This window comes from Silurus aristotelis (assembly GCF_946808225.1).
Source record: "Silurus aristotelis genome assembly, chromosome: 5".
Taxonomy (NCBI): domain Eukaryota; kingdom Metazoa; phylum Chordata; class Actinopteri; order Siluriformes; family Siluridae; genus Silurus; species Silurus aristotelis.
Genome location: NC_139578.1, coordinates 28,433,288 through 28,453,164, shown reverse-complemented (window position 1 = coordinate 28,453,164; position 19,877 = coordinate 28,433,288). Strand labels below are relative to the sequence as shown.

Genomic DNA, 19,877 nt, shown 5'->3' with positions numbered 1-19,877 from the left:
CAAAAAGTTTGGTGACCCCTGTTGTAGAATATTCAAACACACTGCAGTACAAACAGATTCCTAATTAATTATTAAATGCTCATTATGTCTTTCAACAAACAGCCTAGCATATGTGCAACATTTTTTTTGTTCAGTTTAATAGAATAATAGAGTTTCGCAAATGTATTGCAACAACTTAAAACAAAATAAAAGCTGTTTTCATGTTTCTGCTTTCTTGATCAAATCAATAACTTTTTTCTGACCGACTGAATGCATTCTTCTAATTATTTTACTCTTTGTTTATAGGCAAAAGCTAAAGCGGGAGAAAGAAATCCAAAGTGCAAATAAACAACCATTCATTGATCCCACAGGCTGATTATAGTATCAAACAACCAAACAAGGTTCTCTGGATTAAAACAATGCATATAAAAGAAAATGGGACCAATTTGTATATATACAACCCCAACTCTAAAAGAGTTGACACTGTGTAAACTGAACACTGATTTGCAAATCTTGTAAACACATATTTTATTCAGAACAGAATGTAAAATGTCAAAAAATGTTTAAACTGAGGAAATGTTTCAAATGCACAAACAAAGAAGGTATTTAAAAAAAAAAAAAAAGTTGGGACAGGGCAACAAAAGTATGGAAAAAAAGTGTTAATACAATTAAACAGTTGGAGAAACATTTCACAACTAATTAGGTTAATTGACAACAGGTCAGTAAGATGACTGGGTATAGTGTATCTTAGAGAGGCAGAGTTTCTTAAAAGTAAAGATGGCTAGAGCTTCACCAATCTATGAAAAACTGTACCTACAAATTATTAAACAATTTTCAGAATAATTTTCCTCAACATTAAATTGCAAAAACAGTTGAATATCTCATCATCCACAATATATAATAGACTTGAAAGTTCAAATAATCTGGAGAAATCTCTGTACACAATGTACAAGGGACAAAAATGAATATTGGATGCCCATGATCTTTTGGCCACCAGGTGGCACTGCATTTAAAACAGTCATGATTCTGTAATAAAATCACTGGGCTTATTAACACTTCCAGAAATGATTATCTGTGAACACAGTTTGCCATACCATCCACAAATTCAGATTAAATCTCTATCATGCAAAGAAAAAGGCATGTGTGAACATGATCCAGAAATGCCACTATCCTCTCTGCCAAAGCTCATTTAGAAAAAATGTGCAGAGAAAAAACTTTTGCAAATAATTGCATTCTTTTTTTATTTACATTTTGCCCAGCATCCAAACTTTTTTGGAATTGCAGTTGTAATCCAGAGGCCAGAGTTATAATAAAGATGTAAAAAAGTTTTACAGATACTATTCCCATACAAATGTATGGGAATACTCTTTTACACACCACACTGTGTAATATACAGCAGGTTTACTGGCTGCGCTATTTTGTGTTTTGGTATTTGTCCTACACTGTCTTGTGTTGTCTTGCACTGTCTTGTGTTGTCTGTCTTGTATATTTGTATAGCACTTATCAATTGACATTGTCCTGAAGAAGCAACTAGGCATATTTTGCACAGATCTACAGATGGACAGATGGCTAAATTCATGAAAATACGTCATGTGTTTGAAATGGGTGTGAGTTTGTGGGTGCATTAGGAGGTGAAGCTTGACTTTAAACTGTAAACCTTTTCACCTACATCTCATTGTGTGTGATACCATTTGGTACAAAAATGAGAGGCACATCTTGCTGGGCTAATGAAAGGGAATTAGGGATGACTGATGAGTTTCCTAAAACCATGATCTCTCCACTTTGATCTTTCACTAGCTCAGTCTGAGTTTGCATTAGTTGGTTTTTGATGACATGAATGGTACCAGATGCAGCTCCTTGAGTCTCAAGGTGACCTGAGAACCCTTGTACCACTGTGCCTTCAATACCCTGATCCACCTCTACTGTGGCGTTTGCTTGCTGCAGCCTCAGCCAGGGAAGGGTGTTCTGGTGAGTGATTGTCATATTGGAATGCCCGTTCTCCACCAGTGCCATGTTTCTTTCACCCATTATTGGACCAGAGGCCAGATACAATGTGGGTTGATGCTGTTGCTCCATTATGTACATAGGGGTAGAGGAAAGGTAAACATTAGGCTGCTGGACAAGCAGGGTTTGACCTGCATTGGCTGTTGTTGTTGCACCTTCACTGTTAATATTCTCTCCATAATTTGTAGATGTGATTTCCGTGGTGGTGGATGAACTGGATGCAGAGACAGAGATCACCTCACTCTGGACACCACCACCATCACTTTCCACTTTGATGCCAACTTGTGAACTGGATGAGATTGTTTTGGGAGGTGTATGAGTGGACCTGACCTCAGGTATGATGACTGATCCACAGCAAATCTCGGCAAGCACCTTGTACTGCGGCCCGAGGTCATCAAGGAAATCCAGATTGTGTTCTTCATATAAACAGCCAAGACAGTCTGTAGAGCTTGTGACTGAACCACACGTTTCATAGTCAGACACCAGCAGCTCATCTGTACTACCTTCCTGAATCATCAGCTCCAGTGTTTTCTGCAACAACACACAATACATTAGAACACTTTTAATACACACCCGCCATCTTGGATTCTATGTTTGTGGTTGTCCCCTTATATAGAGTTTCTGTTCTCCTTCTAGGTGTGAAAACGTACCAACCTTTTCATAGTAGTTGTGAAAGAAAGTTTGCGGCAGAGCCATGCCTGCGAGGGTGCCAACATGTTCAAAAGGTCCTCCACTTAGAGTAGTTGCATTTTTATCAACATAGTCACCCTCATATTGGTTGATTAACAAATGGTTATTTATGTATTCCTTTTGAGATTCCCATCCATATTTCCTCCAGTCTTCACATGCATCTGTACATTGCCTACTGCTGCCAGCAGCTACATTCACAGGCAACTGAGATATCAGTTCTAGTTCCTGAGGAAACAGAAAGAAAAACACTGCAGTTTACTATTTTGGTGGAATTTGAGCAACTCTTACACAACCAGAACAACAAAGTCAGTTCTTTCAAGAGCAAGGGCAGTTGTGTGTTCCTGGACTCCCAGTGATGGATGGCCTTGGCATTGGGGAGATAACAGAAATCTGCTAACCATGGTGCAGCTTGCATCACTCACAGCAACTTTCCCTCAGATAGTGTGGCTGGGTTTAACTGAATGCAAAGTCCTTTATACAACCTACTTGCCCTGTATTTGTTTAGCTTTATTGCAAGGTCTCCTGTGAGCTGAACATAGACACATGCTAAAGGTAGTATAGCACATCGAATGGTCTAACGTAGACACAGACATAACAATTAATGTATCTGCCTAAAATTGTATATCCACCATCTTAAATAATTTATCTTTCTATCTTTTGAGTGATTTGCCGCCCATCCTCTGTGCCAAAACCTGTATGACTTCCTGTTGATTGGCATTTGAAAAATAGGGTAAAATGCTACACAAAGGCATTAGAAAAATAAGGAGAAATACCGTAAAAAGGAGTTCGAAATTTGAACAAAAAAAAAAGTGTCCAGATGTTTAGTTGATAGTGTTAACATTTATAAATTCTTTTCAAATCTTTTCCTTTTTTAAAAGAGTAATTCACAGCTCACTTGGTGGTCACAATATTTTTCTTTTTTTGTTGATCCCTTGATGCAATTACTAGTTGTTACGACTAGAGGGAGCACTGCAATACATATAGTTGAATCTAAAATCTTTCATTCAGATAATAATATAAAAACCAGTCCCAATTCATGTATTTCTATGGGTTCAGAATGTCACTTAAAGCTGAAAGGTTTGGAAATGATCTATTTTTGCATTCTTACTTTCTTATCAAAGGAAAAATAGTTATATTGCACATTTTTTAAGCTATTTATTTCAAGGTGCAGGCAATCTTTAACAGTTATAGTTTTTACTTTTGTTGTCCATGCTATTTTGTTAATTCATTAAAGTTTAGACCACAAGTAGCCACTTTAGCCCCTTTATTAACATTTACCTATTCAATAAAAAACAATTCGGTAGCCATAGGTGTCCTGACTAGAATAAAGCACTAAATCAATAAATACATTTTCTTATTTGTGCCTATAAATTTAACCTTCAGAAAAAAAACTCTTCGTAAACTAAAAAGAATATGCGTAGTTCTAAGTTTAGCTTTCTTGCCAAGCCACCTCAACCTAGACTGCTTGCAGAAAAAGAAGTGCTTTTAGACAGCTGCTCTACTTGAGAGCCTAAAATAAAGTAATAACACACACTACCTGATCTTCTCCTTGACCTTCGATGTGATAGATGATGTGTCGCTGTTCTTCTTCAAAGGGAAAGGCCTGGAATTTCCTAAAACCTCTTCGACAGTCGCACAACAGCAAAATCATCAGAATTGCTGCAAAATCATTGAACAGCTTTTATTGTTTCAGGCAGTTAAAACTTGACTAAAACAGCATACAGTACATCCTCCTTTTCCACTAACTTCCCTTACTCTAATATAGCTTTCTGTCTAATTTTGATTAGTAAAACAGTAGAACTCTATACTCCAATATTAAAAAAAAAATGCAATGGACAATGGACTCACCATATTTCATTTTAATTGTTTGCAAATATATATATATATATATATATATATATATATATATATATATATATATATATATATATATATATATATATACACATAAATATATTTTTACACAGTACACAGACATTTCCAAACCGTGTTTCAAACACATTTCACATTAATGTCTATTTTGTAGACTATGTCTATTTTTATTATCACAAAATCTTTTTCAACTAGGAACCTGTGGGTAAGAGAAGGTAAGTCCTAAACCACGTTGTTCTTCAGGTTGGCCAGTCACCTCCTCCTAAAGGATTGTGGATACCACTGCAATTCAAGACACCACCCAGAGTGAATATGAATGTGTGATCTTCAGAATCATCACAGATGATGAATACATGTAGTGGAATCACTCTGCAGTAATGGCATCTTGGAATAATCTACAATAAGCCAGATGCCAGAAAGCATTCTTGAGTACACAGACCCAAGACATAATTAAAGACACCAAGGAGATGTAGAACTAGGCCTAGATAAGGAAGTGAGCCTACTGCAGTGAAACCCACAATCTACACTAAAAGACTAAATGGGGCTCACTAGCCTGAGAATAAACACTGTGCACAAATGCAAAAAAAGTGGAAGATGAAGTGTCTTTTGTAGATTCTGCCAATTTTTGTTTTTAATAAAAGTAAGGATGTAAAGTGGTCAGAATTCTGGTGTAGTCTCCATTCCTGCTAAAACAAGGAAGTAGGAATAAATAAAAAATTACTTCCAGAGGACACTAGCAATAACAAGAATGACTGTCTATGCCCTGCAGACACTATGAAGGTCCACAAAATACAGCCCCATGATAAAGCTCAAGTGTAGTATCCCCCCAAAAAATTGGAGGTTGAGTTCAATTCCTGGCCACACCAAGCTGCCAAAACTGCTCAGTTGTATGAATGAGATAAAACGTAAGTCACCCTGGAAAAGGACATCTGCCAAATGCCATAAATGTAAACGATGGCCTTTCAGGGATCCACCAGCCAGACCTTCACCTAACCCACCTATCACTTCAAGCAGCTCTCCTACCTACTAATCATCTACACCTGGCACTTACCAGCCTTTACGCTATATAACCTCAGTTTCCCCACCAGTCTTTTGTTCTTCATTAAACATTGTGCATTGCACTTCAAAACAGGGGCCAACTTGTTAAAGGTCCAGTGCTGGGTCCTTCAATTTCTGCTTGCATCTATATTTTGATAGGGTGTTATTGCTTTGACCTATAACTTTGCCTAAGGAAAATCCTAAGACTGCATTAGCCCAGGTGAAGGAGGTACACAGGACACATAATATAAAAACTTTCTTTTGGGTTCTCCCGTTAGGGGTCGCCACAGCGGATCCTCCGCACGTTTGATTTGGCATATGTTTTTATGCTGGATGCCCTTCCTAACGCAACCCTCCCAATTTATCTGGGCTTGGGCCCGGCATTGAAAGTGGCTGGGGTTGGTTCCCTGACCGGGGATCGAATCCAGGCGGCAGCGGTGAGAGCGCCGCATCCTAACCACTAGACCACCTACACAGGAACCTACACAGGACACATAATATAATAATGAATAATCCCAATGGCCAAACTCACATGGACCAGCGGGTTCAAGTACTTAGGTGGCCTCCCTGAGGTTGCAAGGTTGCAGCTAAATAAAAAAAAGTGGTGGAAGAGGGCACGTAGTGGCCTTACGCTTCTTAAAAGCCTGTTTTCTCCTTTTATTGGTTTGCTATCTAATTGCGTCTACCTGTTTTGTTCTAGTTTTTGACTCTCTATATCCACCTTACTCTTTGATGTCGTCGTGCTTACAGTATTTCTATTTTTAAATCCAACCTCTGGTTTACTAAAACACTTGCATCCTTCCTGTCATTGCATATTATTTATTTTATATATTTGCACATTTCTTTTTCTTTGCTGCTGTAACAGAGAGATTTCCCCACTGTGGGACGAATAAAGGTATATCTTATCTTATCATCAAACTCAATGCAAATTCACAGAACTGAAAGGAACATGAAAAAAGCTGAGATGATGGTACTTACCAGAGAGAAGCAGGATTACTAGCAGAAATACCAGAACTCCACCTATTCCCAGCACAGCACTGGTGCCAGACTGTCTCGCATATTGGCACACTTTTGCTTCAGTGCATGTGCACACGGTTATCTGAAGCTTTTGAACTTCACAGGACTTTTCCTCTCGATTTTGTACAACAATTCCCACTGTGTAGTATCCTGGCCACAGGATCTCCTGGCTGTGCAAAATGACTGTTGTTGCTGTAAACAATTATGAGGTGTTAAATTAAGTGTTTCATTATATTAGTTTTACTGCATGAAAAGAGCTTTTTACTTAACTATTGTGCTTCTCACAGCTCCAATTCTCTTTTGTGCCCTTGGAAACCATTTTGTATTTAAAACTGTTTGCATTGGTGTATTTCCCCTCATCCTTGGCTGTGACGTACACCACACTGTCTCCATAACACATTTTTCCATGTGGGCTGATCTGAATAGGACAGTGGTTTTTAAAATCCTGCACCTGAATTACCAGTGTTCCAGTTGCAGTTTTTGGTGAAACATCTGTGAATATGTGTGAAACATGAAATACAGGGCAATATACAGTATTATTACATCTAAAACATTATTAACTAGGTTTCTAATGTATCTCCCTTCTAATGTAGTTATAATGTACTAATGTTTTATGCATAATAATTATAATTGCATTCTCTCCATATATGATTAAAACCCCCAGAAATTTGTTGAATTCTCTGTTCGGATATGGCAGAAAGTGCTAATGCATTTTAAATAAGAGCAACTCCTGCAGAAGTGCAGCTGCCATTCTCAGATTGATATTAATGAGACCAGTCTACAGCAACATTGGGACTTAAAATGATTATCGAAGTAATCAAAATCTAATAATTAATATATTTGATATTGTTTTTTAATTGGGGAAAATATATATTAACTTGTATGTTAAAGTTATTTGTAAGGAGACATTTTAAATGTATGGAAGGAGTCTCCAGTTTCAGAACATTGTGACTAGCAGAAAAAGAGCTGTATGATCAGGATGGAAAGTTTTCTCGGTAACTGCTTATTGGTGTTGTCACTTGAAGTAGAATAACAATATCATTTACTAATAAATTCAATAATACTAACAAAATCATCATTTGTTAATTCTTTGTATATTTCATTTGTATAGTTATAGTCACCCGATCCAGTTATCTATATAACTTGATTCCATGTTACACATTCTGAACTTACCATTGGTGATACATACGATTTTGGCGGTGTATTCTCCATTTTTCAAGAACTTGTGTTCTGGATATTTGTTCAGTCTGACCTCAGCTGTTTGCTCATTAATGCTCACCAAATTGTTCACATCTTCTCCTTTTAAATACCTACAAAAAAAAATAAAATAAGGATTAATAATAATAATTTTGATCATTATTATTATCCTCTACTCTTCTGGGAAGATGGTCCACTAGATTTTGAAGTGCGTTTGTGGAGATTTGTGCTTGTACAGCCACAAGGGTGTTAGTAAAAGTCAGATACTGATGTAGGTGAGGCCTGGTGTGAAGGCAGCATTCCAATTCATCTTAGTAAGATTGAGGTCAGAGCTTTATAGCAGGCCACTATAGCAGATCTTCATTAAATTGGCTTTTTGAACAAGGGTATTATTATGCTGGAACAGGTTTGGGTCTCTTAGTTCAAGTAAAGGGAGAAAGAACATCAGCTCTCTTATCAGTGTCTGAGTAGATATTTATGATTTGGGGTTTTTTTATTTCCTTGATAAACCCGTAATAGTAACAAATGGTTACATAAATGTCAATGAAAAGAAGAAGCTAAAGAAGAAGAAGAATCATTTATCACATACAGTAGATTAATATACAGTTCATACCTTCTGATCTGTAAACCAGAGCTTTTAACAACTGAACCAAAATGAAGTCTTTACATTTTCATTGATAAATTCCACCATTCCCATCAATTCCATTGGAGATCAATAAAGGATATGCTAATGTTTTATATATTGCTTTTAGTAGGTCATGTAAGAATTTTAAAGATACCTATATTTGCATGTATTTAACACTTTCCAGAAATTTGAGTTGATATTTCTCACCTGACATCAGTGGCAGTTAACAGCGTATCACTGTCCGTGGCTGTGAATGTGACGATGACCTTCTTCAGGTCAATAGTGGTGCGGTTTTCAGGGATGGAGATGACTTTCACCGGATGTTGGAAAAAAGGTGCTTCAAGCTCGTTCAACACTTTGATCTTAATGGGGTAGGTCTTCTGCTTGCCAAGAACCACTGATTTGTGATAAGGTGCCTTGTTGTTGACCACCACTACCAGGTCGATCTTTTTCATGGTCTCATAGTCCAGCTCCTTTTAGTAGAGAAATAAATGCTATAGGTATTGGCTGACATTGTGATGAGTAGATTTAGTCATGATTTGTGGTTTTGCACTTTGTATGTAGTTTAATGCTAACAGTTATGGCAAATTTTAATGGTCAAATAAGGTCACACTCCACAGTATCAAGGCAGAATTTTTATAAATTAATCAGTAAAAAGTGAGAATTCAATTAATTTTATATAAACACACTATGATAACTTTTATAAATTGGCCTTATTCTTTGACAATATAATGTTAAAATATTTTGACTTTTATTTCACGTTATAGATTAAAAATCACAATGAAATTAAAGTTGGAGGCAGACAGTTGTGAAGGATTTCCCTTAATGCAGTAGCATTACGTTTTCCCTTCATTTGAACTATGAGACCTGACCCTGTTCCAGCATGACAATACCCCTATGCACAAAAGTCAGATCCAAGAAGATATGCCTTACATGGGTTGCAGTGGAGCAGTGGCACACCTGCTTTAGACCTCAGGCCTCAACCCTACTGAACCCTACTGAACCTTTGGGCTGAACTATAATGCTGACTGCACCCCAGGCCTCCTCAACTCACCTACAAAAACTTTTGTCTATAAAGTATATACAATTATAGGAAAAATACATATATATAAAATATATGTATATAAATATATAAATATACTTATATATTAGGGGTGTAACGATACATGTATTCGTCCCGAACCATCATGGTACAGGTTCATGGTACAGGCGTCACGGTTTGGTTTGTGTACTCCCAAAAATACACTCAGTCACAGGCTCCCAGAAGGGGGCACGTGTGATAATTCAATGTTAACTATCACATCAGGAAAAGCTCGAAGACTTGTTTTAAATCCGTAGTGTGATACATTTTTGGGTACGGCAGTAAAGGAGAGCGAGTCGTAGATAGCACGATAACAGTGCGTCTGCTTTGTAAGGCAGCTGTACAGTACGTGAGTGGAAATACGACCAATATGCTAACACAACGCCAGGTGACGTTGTTACCACCACATAATCTTCACTCACTACTGAAAACCACCTGCATGTCTTCCTTCACCACATCCATAAACCTTTTCTTTGGCCTTCCTCCTCCTCCTGCCTGGTGGCTCAAACCTCAGAATTTTGTTTCTGATCCTAACCTCCACACTTCAATGCTTCTCTTTTCCCTGCTGTCTTTCTGGAATTTAAGTTTGTAATCCACATATTTGATTTACCATGTTTTACACTGGATGCCCTTCCTAACACAACCCTCCCCATTATCCGGATATGGGATTTAGTGAACACTGGCTTTGCGCAACCATAATGGCTGGGTTATTGTATATACATTTAAGTAATGAGCCTTATATTTGAAATGTGTACATTAAGAAAATATATACAGAAAGGGTCAGAATTGTATAACTTTTTTTTTTTATAGTTAAAGGGTTTAATTATTGCAAAAGAAAATCAGAGATAATCTAACACATTCTATGCTCACCAAATTTAGCCAAAATGACAGAATACTTGTACAAATAAAGATTATTATGTCATTAAACCTTCAGTTCCAGCAACATTTCAGTCTTTAATAACTGCAATAAATACCTCCAGTATTTCCAGTTTTAGATTCACTTAGGACTGTCATGTGAAAAAAGGTTTTTAAGGATGGACAGTGTGTTCATCAGTTCTGCCACTGGTGTAAATTGTCTACTTATCTTACCTTAGTGACTATCAGGATTCCCTCATTAGTTTTGGGGTCGGTGGTGATGTTAAAGTAACCATTCTTATTTCCTGAGATGATTGTGTACACAGCCTCCCAGTTTTCCGTGTAGGGCTTATCCTTGTCTGTGGCCTTAAGCCGAATCGCTTCCACATTCCTGATAGTCTCTTTAACAGTACAGTTGTACTGCAAAACACCAAACGCGAATGGTGAGAAGAAGGATTCAACCATTTATTTCCGTGTGAACGGTTGAAACATTGCTGTGCTACAAATGCTTGTGCCAGGATGCTTATATTCAATGAATGAAAGTTGCTGTCAATAGCTGCATGTAAATTTTATTAATTTTTTTGCTAATAGTCATGACACATATGAATTCATAGGAAAAAAATCACTTACAGAGCTCTTCTCTAATTCAGGTACGTTGTCATTAACATCACGAATGTTGATGGTTACAGTTCCTGTTCCTGTCAATGGTCTGTTTTGAGGATCAGAATTATATCCATCCATGTCTGTACCAATGATGATCAGTTTGTACGTTTCTTGTTTCTTTGCAAAAACAGAAAACAGAAAAATAAAATAGATAGCCTGTAAATATTAACAATATAAAATATGATTTTGACTTCTGTTTTGTTTAAATACTCAATTCAAAAATATCAGTGAATCAGTAGAACTTCTGTACAGCCTTGAGGATGTGATTCAGGATTATAATGCTTTTGGGAGAACATGGATTTCTCCAACAGAAAAGGGCATTTAAAGGACTGTCTACAACATTTCCTCTGGCTGTGTGAGTAATACACACTGGGTATTTCTAGTTCTATGTGAAACATTTAGCATAAAATCTATCAGCATAAGGAACCTGAAGGTGTTGAGCTGAAGGAACAGTGCATTGATAATACTTTTAGGTCCAAAGCTACAATTATATACCAACTTTATGCAAAAATAAACCAATTTGGAAGATATACAAGAAGAACTAAAAAAAGTACTACTACCTAGAAGTCAAAGGGCACAGACATTGCTTCTGAAAGCGAGTTGTATGATCAGATGAGACAAAAGTTTGCTTGAAGTCAAAAATGAGAATTAGTTATATTGAAATGAACCTAATTGCAATTACTTATGCAGTTAAACTAATAGGAGCCATGAAAATTTTCAATAAAAATCTGGCTGCAACTGCCGAAACCCGAATCATGATCTCCAAGCAAGGCAATGATACACAGTTACCACGTAAACTGTGAGCTCATACCACTGTTTACCACTGTTGCCCATGAGCTACCAACTAAGCTACCAACTGAACTATCCTATCCTATATCCAAACAATAATGCTTTAATGATGGCAGAATCAAGTTTCTGACATGTTCATTCTAGTCACCTGTGAATCTTGTGGTGTGAAGCTGAACAACCCCCCAAAAAAACAGTTCCCTGGAAGATGTTGAGATATTGTGTATGGAGGTGTGCCACAGATTTCTCACAGTGTTTTTCAATATGCATAAAAATCTTTTTATCTAAGTTTGCAAATGGGCTGTGGTAGTAGGTGTTAAATGCACAGGTTGCTTAATACTTTATTTTTGTCATATAATAAAATAACTTTGAAAGTTTAAAGTTAGATTTCACTCATACCCTCACGTTAGTATGAGATAAAGCCGAACAATTTTAAAAAATTTTTCTTAATCCAGGTAAATCTTTTTCTTCTTCTTCTTCTTCTTCTTCTTCTTCTTCTTCTTCTTCTTCTTCTTTAGGCTTCTCCCATTAGGGGTCGCCACAGCGGATCATCCTTCTCTGTCCTCTACATCTCTTTCACCCCAACCACATGTATGTCTTCCCTCACCACATCCATAAACCTCCTTCTTTGTCTTCCTCTTTTCCTCCTTCCTGGTGGCTCCATCCTCAGCATTCTCCTACTGATATGTCCCTCCTCTGCACATGTCCAAACCATCTCAATCACACCTTCCTCACCTTGTGTCCAAAACGTAATCCAGGTAAATAAAGGTGGAAATAAAACTATATACGACAGATATAAAAAGCAATGTATATTAAACTTCTCGAACAAAACTTGTATTTGATGCTTATTTTTTTCTTTCTAAAATTTTGCACTTTCAACAAGACTGTTATGCGAGTGTGATTTCTGCATTTATTTATTATCGATGCTCTTACCTCACGGTCCAGAGTGTTCATTCTGACTTTAATTTCACCCGATGATCTGTGGATGTTGAACATCATCTCTCCAACGGGCTCCTGCTGTATAATTCGGTAGGCAATCTTTGCATTAGCTGTTGTGTTGTCATCTGCATCAGAGGCTGTGACGACAATTACGTAGGTGTCTGAAAGACAGAGTGTTAACAATTCAACTGAAGCGTATCACGATTCATCAATTGGATCGATAAAATCACAATACAAAATCTAATGACGTAATATTAATGTCGTGATGGACGACATTAAGATTTTTTTCTCCGAGATATTACAGACATGGCCATTCATGACACTGAAAATTCTTTCTATAATTTGTAGCTGCCTGGACAAAATTGAAATAAAACAATAAAATAAAACAATAAAACAGATTGTGAGTCTTTTGTCTTCAGAAGAGGGAGGGCTGATGTTTATATTAAGTGATAACAGGAACTGGAGCATGTCTTTGGAGATGTTCCACAACATTTAATGAAAGTATAAAGCTTAAACTGAAGGACATGTCGTGTCACTATTAGATAATAATAATAACAATAATAATAATAATAATAATAAAAATAATAATAATAATAATAATAATAATTGTTCGCAATATCTGTGTTATAAGATGAAATAATACATTGTTATAAAGAAATAATGAACTTGGAGAAGCTAATAGTAAATTTGCTCCATTTTGGAAAAGGTAAAAATTTTTTACCTTTTTCACTGAGCTCGTCGACAAATCCAACCATTTGAATCTCAAACACAGGGGCACAGTCATTCTGGTCTTCAACTACGACTTTCAAATTGAGGTCCGTTTCAGCACACGATCCATCTGGGAATGTAGCTCTCCCTTTGAGCTGAATGAACACACATAGTCAATATCTGTCTACACCGCGTCAAACCATATTGCATTCGAATTCTAAAAATGTATAATGCAAAACATCCAGAATCAGCATTTGTCAGAAGTGTATCAGACGCAATTTCACGAGTTCATAAGTATAACTCTGGAAATCATGCAAATGAGGGTTTTGTGGGCACTATTTGCTCTATAGTAGCTTAATTCAGTCTACCAAACTTCTTCTTCTTCTTCTTCTTTCAGCTGCACCCATTAGGGGTCTCCACAGCAGATCATATTTCTCCATACCCCCCTGTACTCTACATTTGCCTCTTCCCTCACCACTTCCATAAACCAATCCAGTCTACCAAACTAATTATTTTATATTATGTTTTAATAACCTTAATAATATGAGCACTAAATAAAATGATAGTTATCATGTGCACTTTCAGGTAGTTTAGTCATTATTTCAGGTTTATCAACCACAGTATAGCTTAAAAACATAGCATCATTTTAACCAGGTGGTATGGTAGTACCCTTCACACCTCAGCTCAGTTTACTGTCTGTGTGGACTTTTGCATGTTTTTCCCATATCTGTATAAATTACCTCCAGGTTTTCCATTTCCTCCAACCCACAAACAATGGATGGTTAGTGTAATGATTATAGTAAGTATATAGGAACGCACAGGTTTTCTTTTTAATATTAAATTTTTCTTTTTGTTTATTAGTTTATTTATTCATTCATCCTCAGTGGAAATTTAGAGTGGATGCAGAGATCTCAGGAATGCAGGACGTGAACAGACATACTCCACATATCATCTTAATCACACTTCGGGGAACTTAACAGTGCAGAACTGTCTAACAGCATGTCTTCGTGAAGTGGAAGGAACAAGGTGGGAAAAGGGATGTGAAAAACGTGCACATTTCCACACAGATAGTAGCCCAAGGTTCAGATTAAACGGGGGGGTCCTGGAGGTGTAAAGAGGCCAGTGCTTTTAGTAAATCAATAAACCTCACTGCAATCACTAACTTTCTCAGAAACTGGTCATAATTGTGGGTGATGTTGCTCACAGCCATACATAGAATACACTTACATTATAAACAGCATTTTCCTCTCTGTTTAAGATGCCATGGATCTTGACATGTCCGTTCTTTTTGTTTACGCTGAATAATCCTTCGTCCACTGCATCTCCTAATAGCGAATATTCAATATTCATCCTGGTCTCTTCATCTGAACGAATCTAAAATAAGACACGTATAATTAAACTTCAGTACAGCAATTGTATGTATACATTAGGCAAAAAAAAAAAGGACAATTATTGCTGCTTATTTATCAGGGGTTATAAGGCCAGTGGCAAAAAAATTCTTCCTAAATGTATTATCCTAGTGTCAGAAAGATTATGTCCAAATGGAAAGGTACATGATGTGAGGCCTCTGTAAGCACATTAAATGGAAGAATCTCTCCAAAAAGAATATTGAACTTGACTTAAAAAAATTACACCAAAAATTCAAAATTGCATCCAAACATGTACATAACAGCAGATTGAAATTCCTTTGGTTGACCCCTGGAAGCTGGGATCAGCCCTGATACAGTACCACTACAGCAATAATAGGACTTGAACCCCAGACCATCATATGACTGAATTATAAAGGGTTTATTATTATTTTTGCTTTCTGAACAATTTCATTGTGAAAAAAATGACTATATATGAAAATCTTTTGGTCATTGTTTATTTATGTCATTGAATTACATATTTTACCTTGTACTAATGTTATATTCCAAAGACATTTACTATTAGATTTCAAGAGCTACCTTGAAATACGTATAACATTAGGCCATTTAAAGTGCAAGCCAAACTATATAGCTAACTGTATATATTTTAACCAGCTACAGTAGTGCTCTGATAAATACTTCAGCCAGTGAAGCAATATTTGTTCTCTAGTTATACAAACCCAATTCCAAAACATTAGGGACACTGTACAAATTGTGAATAAAAAAGGAATGCAATAATTTACAAATCTCATAAACGTATATTTTATTCACAATAGAATATAGATAACGTATCAAATGTTGAAAGTGAGACATTATGAAATGTCATGCCAAATATTGGCTTATTTTGGATTTCATGAGAGCTACACATTCCAAAAAAGTTGGGACAGATAGCAATAAGAGGTTGGAAAAGTTAAATGTACACATAAGGAACAGCTGGAGGACCAATTTGCAATTTAATTGGCGACATGATTGGGTATAAAAAAGAGCCTCTCAGAGTGGCAGTGTCTCTCAAAAGTCAAGATGGGCAGAGGATCACCAATTCCCCCAATGCTGCGGCGAAAAATAGTGGAGCAATATCAGAAAGGAGTTTCTCAGAGAAAAATTTAGTTTAAAGTTATCATTATCTACAATGCATAATATCATCCAAAGATTCAGAGAATCTGGAACAATTTCTGGATGACCGTGATCTTCGGGCCCTTAGACGGCACTGTGTTACATACAGGAATGCTACTGTAATGGAAATCACAACATGGGCTCAGGAATACTCTCAGAAAACATTGTCGGTGAACACAATCCACCGTGCCATTCGCCGTTGCCGGCTAAAACTCTATAGGTCAAAAAAGAAGCCATATTTTAACATGATCCAGAAGCGCAGGCGTTTTCTCTGGACCAAGGCTCATTTAAAATGGACTGTGGTGAAGTGGAAAACTGTTCTGTGGTCAGATGAGTTAAAATTTGAATTGTTTCTTGGAAAACTGGGACGCCATGTCATCCAGACTAAAGAGGACAAGGACAACCCAAGTTGTTATCAGCGCTCAGTTCAGAAGCCTGCATCTCTGATGGTATGGGGTTGCATGAGTAAGTGTGGCATGGGCAGCTTACACATCTGGAAAGGCACTATCAATGCTGAAAGGTATATCCAAGTTCTAGAACAACATATGCTCCCATCCAGACGTCGTCTCTTTCAGGGAAGACCTTGCATTTTCCAACATGACAATACCAGACCACATACTGCATCAATTACAACATCATGGCTGCGTAGAAGAAGGATCCAGGTACTGAAATAGCCAGCCTGCAGTCCAGATCTTTCACCCATAAAAAACATTTGGCGCATCATAAAGAGGAAGATTCGACAAAGAAGACCTAAGACAGTTGAGCAACTAGAAGCCTGTATTAGACAAGAATGGGACAACATTCCTATTCCTAAACTTGAGCAACTTGTCCCAACTTTTTTAAGATGTGTTGATGCCATGAAATTTTAAATCAAGTTATTTTTCCCTTAAAATGATACATTTTCTCAGTTTAAACATTTGATATGTCATCTATTTTGTATTGTGAATAACATATTGAAATTTGAAACTTCCACAGCATTGCATTCTGTTTTTATTTGCACAGTGTCGCAACTTTTTTGGAATCGGGTTTGTAGGATTCTCTATTCATTAAGCTGCTATGAGTTAGAGAAAGAATAACACTTAATAGATACCATTAAGCATGTCCAGCCAGAAAAGTCATATTTTATTATTTTTTTGCAAGAATATTCCTGATTTATGAACAAAGGGGACATTACAAAGGGGACACTAAAATTTCACATTTTAGATAAATAAGCATCCTGTAGTTGCCTATTATTAGTACTCGTGTTGAATTTGATCAAAACTGGCAGCTTTTTTTTACTGGTAAATACACAACAACTAAAAAGCTAACTAAAAAAAGTTATTACAAGTTAAAATATTATATCTTAGTTTAATATAGAAATGTATACAATTTGCTCTTTGTGACTTTTTTCCTCATGTAAATCATAAAATAGTTAACCAATGAGACATCATTTCTGTTGCTCATTTGATTCCTGAGAACTTTTTTATTCAGGTACATTGGTAATGGCTCTGATAAAATCAGTTGTTTTATTCTGACAAAATCTTGTAGTGTTTAAAAAAAAAAGATGCCTCTGAGATGATTAAGGAGAAAAAAACAATCTGTGAACATAATTTTCGGGTTATTCTTATAATGTTATCGCTCTTATCTTCGGCCTGGACTAAAGCGAAACTCAGTGATGCATTAACACGGTACTGAAAAACATTGCAAAATAAAACTAAACTGTTCTACTTGACCTGCTAGGAATGCTCGAGGTGTCTATTCTTTGGAATTTTCAATTTGTAAGACATACATTTAATTTAATTTAGACATAAATTTTCTTGTTGAGACTTAACCAGCCCACATTTATCGATAAAAACGATCCATTGTATGCTTCTTATTTCTTATACAGCATGTCCAATTTAGCAGACATCTGGTAAATTTTTTCAAAGACTAATCCAATCTGTTAATACTACTGTGAATGATTTCCAAAAACATAATCAGATCAATGAAGCTCAGTGTCTGTGACAGGAACTAGAACTTGTGATAAACTAATATGGCACAGTAACTTGCCAAAACTTCAATACAGCAATGTTTTTAATATTCATACTTATTATTTAACAGAGGTCAGTGAAACAAGTTCTGTGGCAATGGTATGTTTCCCCTATAGTTTCCACGTCTCACATGGCATGGTGGACCAAATCAAAGATCACTGTAGTTTAGTAGTTTATATCTGCTATATACTATAGACATAAAGTACACTAATCTAAAATCATGTATTGGTGCCAATTAAGGACAAAACATTCAACAAACATTGCCACTATGATATGTATTTATAACTGATTATAGTAAAGAAAATGAAAGAAATTTCTTCAATTATAATAAAGCGATGTAGTTTTTGACTTCCAATTCAACCATTTTGAAACAAAACTTGATAGTGGTGTCAAAGTCAAAATAATAAATAAATTCTAAATTTAATCTGAATTCAACTTCCTTGATGTTCTTGTCCTCAGGTATTCTTCATAAGCTGACTAAATGTCATTAAACTGAAAATAAGTTGGCTACTGTTTGACCGACTCTTTGTCGGGTTCAGCTTATGCTTAGCATTAATAATAATCAAACACGGTAGTAACCAGACGATTATAGTGGCATAAACACAATCCTTAATCCTTGTTAGAAGCATTTAATGTTTGGTAGTGTTTAAAATTCAACCAGGAATTTGAAAAATGGGTGATATATCCACTTTATATGTAATTTAAAGTCAATACTGAGACTGTGGTACTACTTTAGGAACTACAGTATATGTAATAGCATTATTATTATATTATATTATCTTTTTTTTTTTTTTTTTTGCCACAATGATTACAGTGGTGGCTCCAGCGGTTAAGGCGCTGGGTTGCCGATCGGAAGGTCTGGGGTTCAAGCCCCGGTATCGCCAAGCCGCCACTCTTGGGCCCTTGAGCAAGGCCCTTAACCCTCTTTTGCTCCGGGGGTCCCTTACGAGGGAAATATCAAGGTCCTTGACGTCGGAGTGACGTGGGGCCGCCTTCCCGTGGGCTCACCACCTGCAGGAGGGACCGTAAGGGACGGTGCTGTGAGGATTGGGCAGCAGTCGAAGGCGGGGGCCTGCTTGGACTGCTGCCCCCGCAACAGGAATTACGGATAAGCGGGAGAAAATGAATGAATGAATGATTACAATGTCTTTTTTGTGCCCTTCATGAGAAGTAAAAATGTAACAATGTTGTATAGAGATGATCATCCATTGATGGTAATCAATATAAACACTGTACTCACCTTTGCAATATATGTTTTTTTAGTATAATCCTTATTCTCCATCAGTTTCACTGGAGGGATGAACCATTCCCTTTTCTGTCGATGGAGTGTCTGCATCTCTCTATCAACTGCTTCAACAGTGATTACCTGTTCATTTATTTTTAAATGAAGGAAACATTACACAATTCTAATTAACAAAAAGACATAAATCACTTTTTCTCTCAGAGTTAGGTGAAATACTTACTTTCGAACAAAAGATGGTTATAAAAAAACAAAAAGTCAGAAATTGTGCCATTAAAACAGTAATCCACAAAATAACCAGGAGGTTTGAATGTGAGTGTGTTACTGAGAGTGCTGCAGATGGACTTCTCTGTTTTACATCCTGAGTGTGGGTGGAGCCTGGGTGTGGCTTCATCACACCATTGATCACTGCAAGTTAGTGGGTTTTTTTCCTTGTGGAAACATCAACTACCCCGGAGGACTACTAAATTTTTTTTTTTAACATACGATAATGTAATATTTAGCATTGATTTTACTTGCCAGTATTTGAAAGTTTGGTTCTACTTTTTTTATGTATATTTTCTTAACTTATTCTAGGGGGAAGAAATGGCAAAGAAGCTCAACAGTATTTGACAAGGAAACTAAAATAGTGCAAAGTATGCTGTTGTATTCAGGA

General features: G+C 36.6%; 1 protein-coding gene across 1 annotated transcript; it reads right to left on the bottom strand.

Annotated features, from left to right (window-relative positions):
* Positions 1 to 490: 490 nt before the first annotated feature.
* On the bottom strand, positions 491 to 19,537 carry LOC310726778 (desmoglein-2-like protein). The gene is made up of 14 exons (XM_083542654.1): positions 19,446 to 19,537; positions 19,223 to 19,348; positions 14,682 to 14,828; positions 13,468 to 13,609; positions 12,741 to 12,907; positions 10,989 to 11,138; positions 10,593 to 10,778; positions 8,630 to 8,895; positions 7,774 to 7,910; positions 6,871 to 7,092; positions 6,562 to 6,792; positions 4,211 to 4,332; positions 2,638 to 2,898; positions 491 to 2,514 (listed from the first exon to the last, which is right to left on the bottom strand). The coding sequence occupies exons 1-14, from the start codon at positions 19,494 to 19,496 to the stop codon at positions 1,645 to 1,647; spliced, it is 3,078 nt and encodes a 1,025-aa protein (XP_083398780.1). The 5' UTR covers positions 19,497 to 19,537; the 3' UTR covers positions 491 to 1,644.
* Positions 19,538 to 19,877: the final 340 nt, after the last annotated feature.

Coding starts and splice junctions, on each gene's coding strand:
- LOC310726778 (XM_083542654.1), bottom strand. CDS start 19,496: ATGGCACAATTTCTGACTTTTTGTTTTTTTATAACCATCTTTTGTTCG. Junction 14,829..19,222: donor AAAAAACATATATTGCAAAG/GTGAGTACAGTG, acceptor GTCTTATTTTAG/ATTCGTTCAGATGAAGAGAC. Junction 2,899..4,210: donor AAGGTCAAGGAGAAGATCAG/GTAGTGTGTGTT, acceptor CTGTTTCCTCAG/GAACTAGAACTGATATCTCA.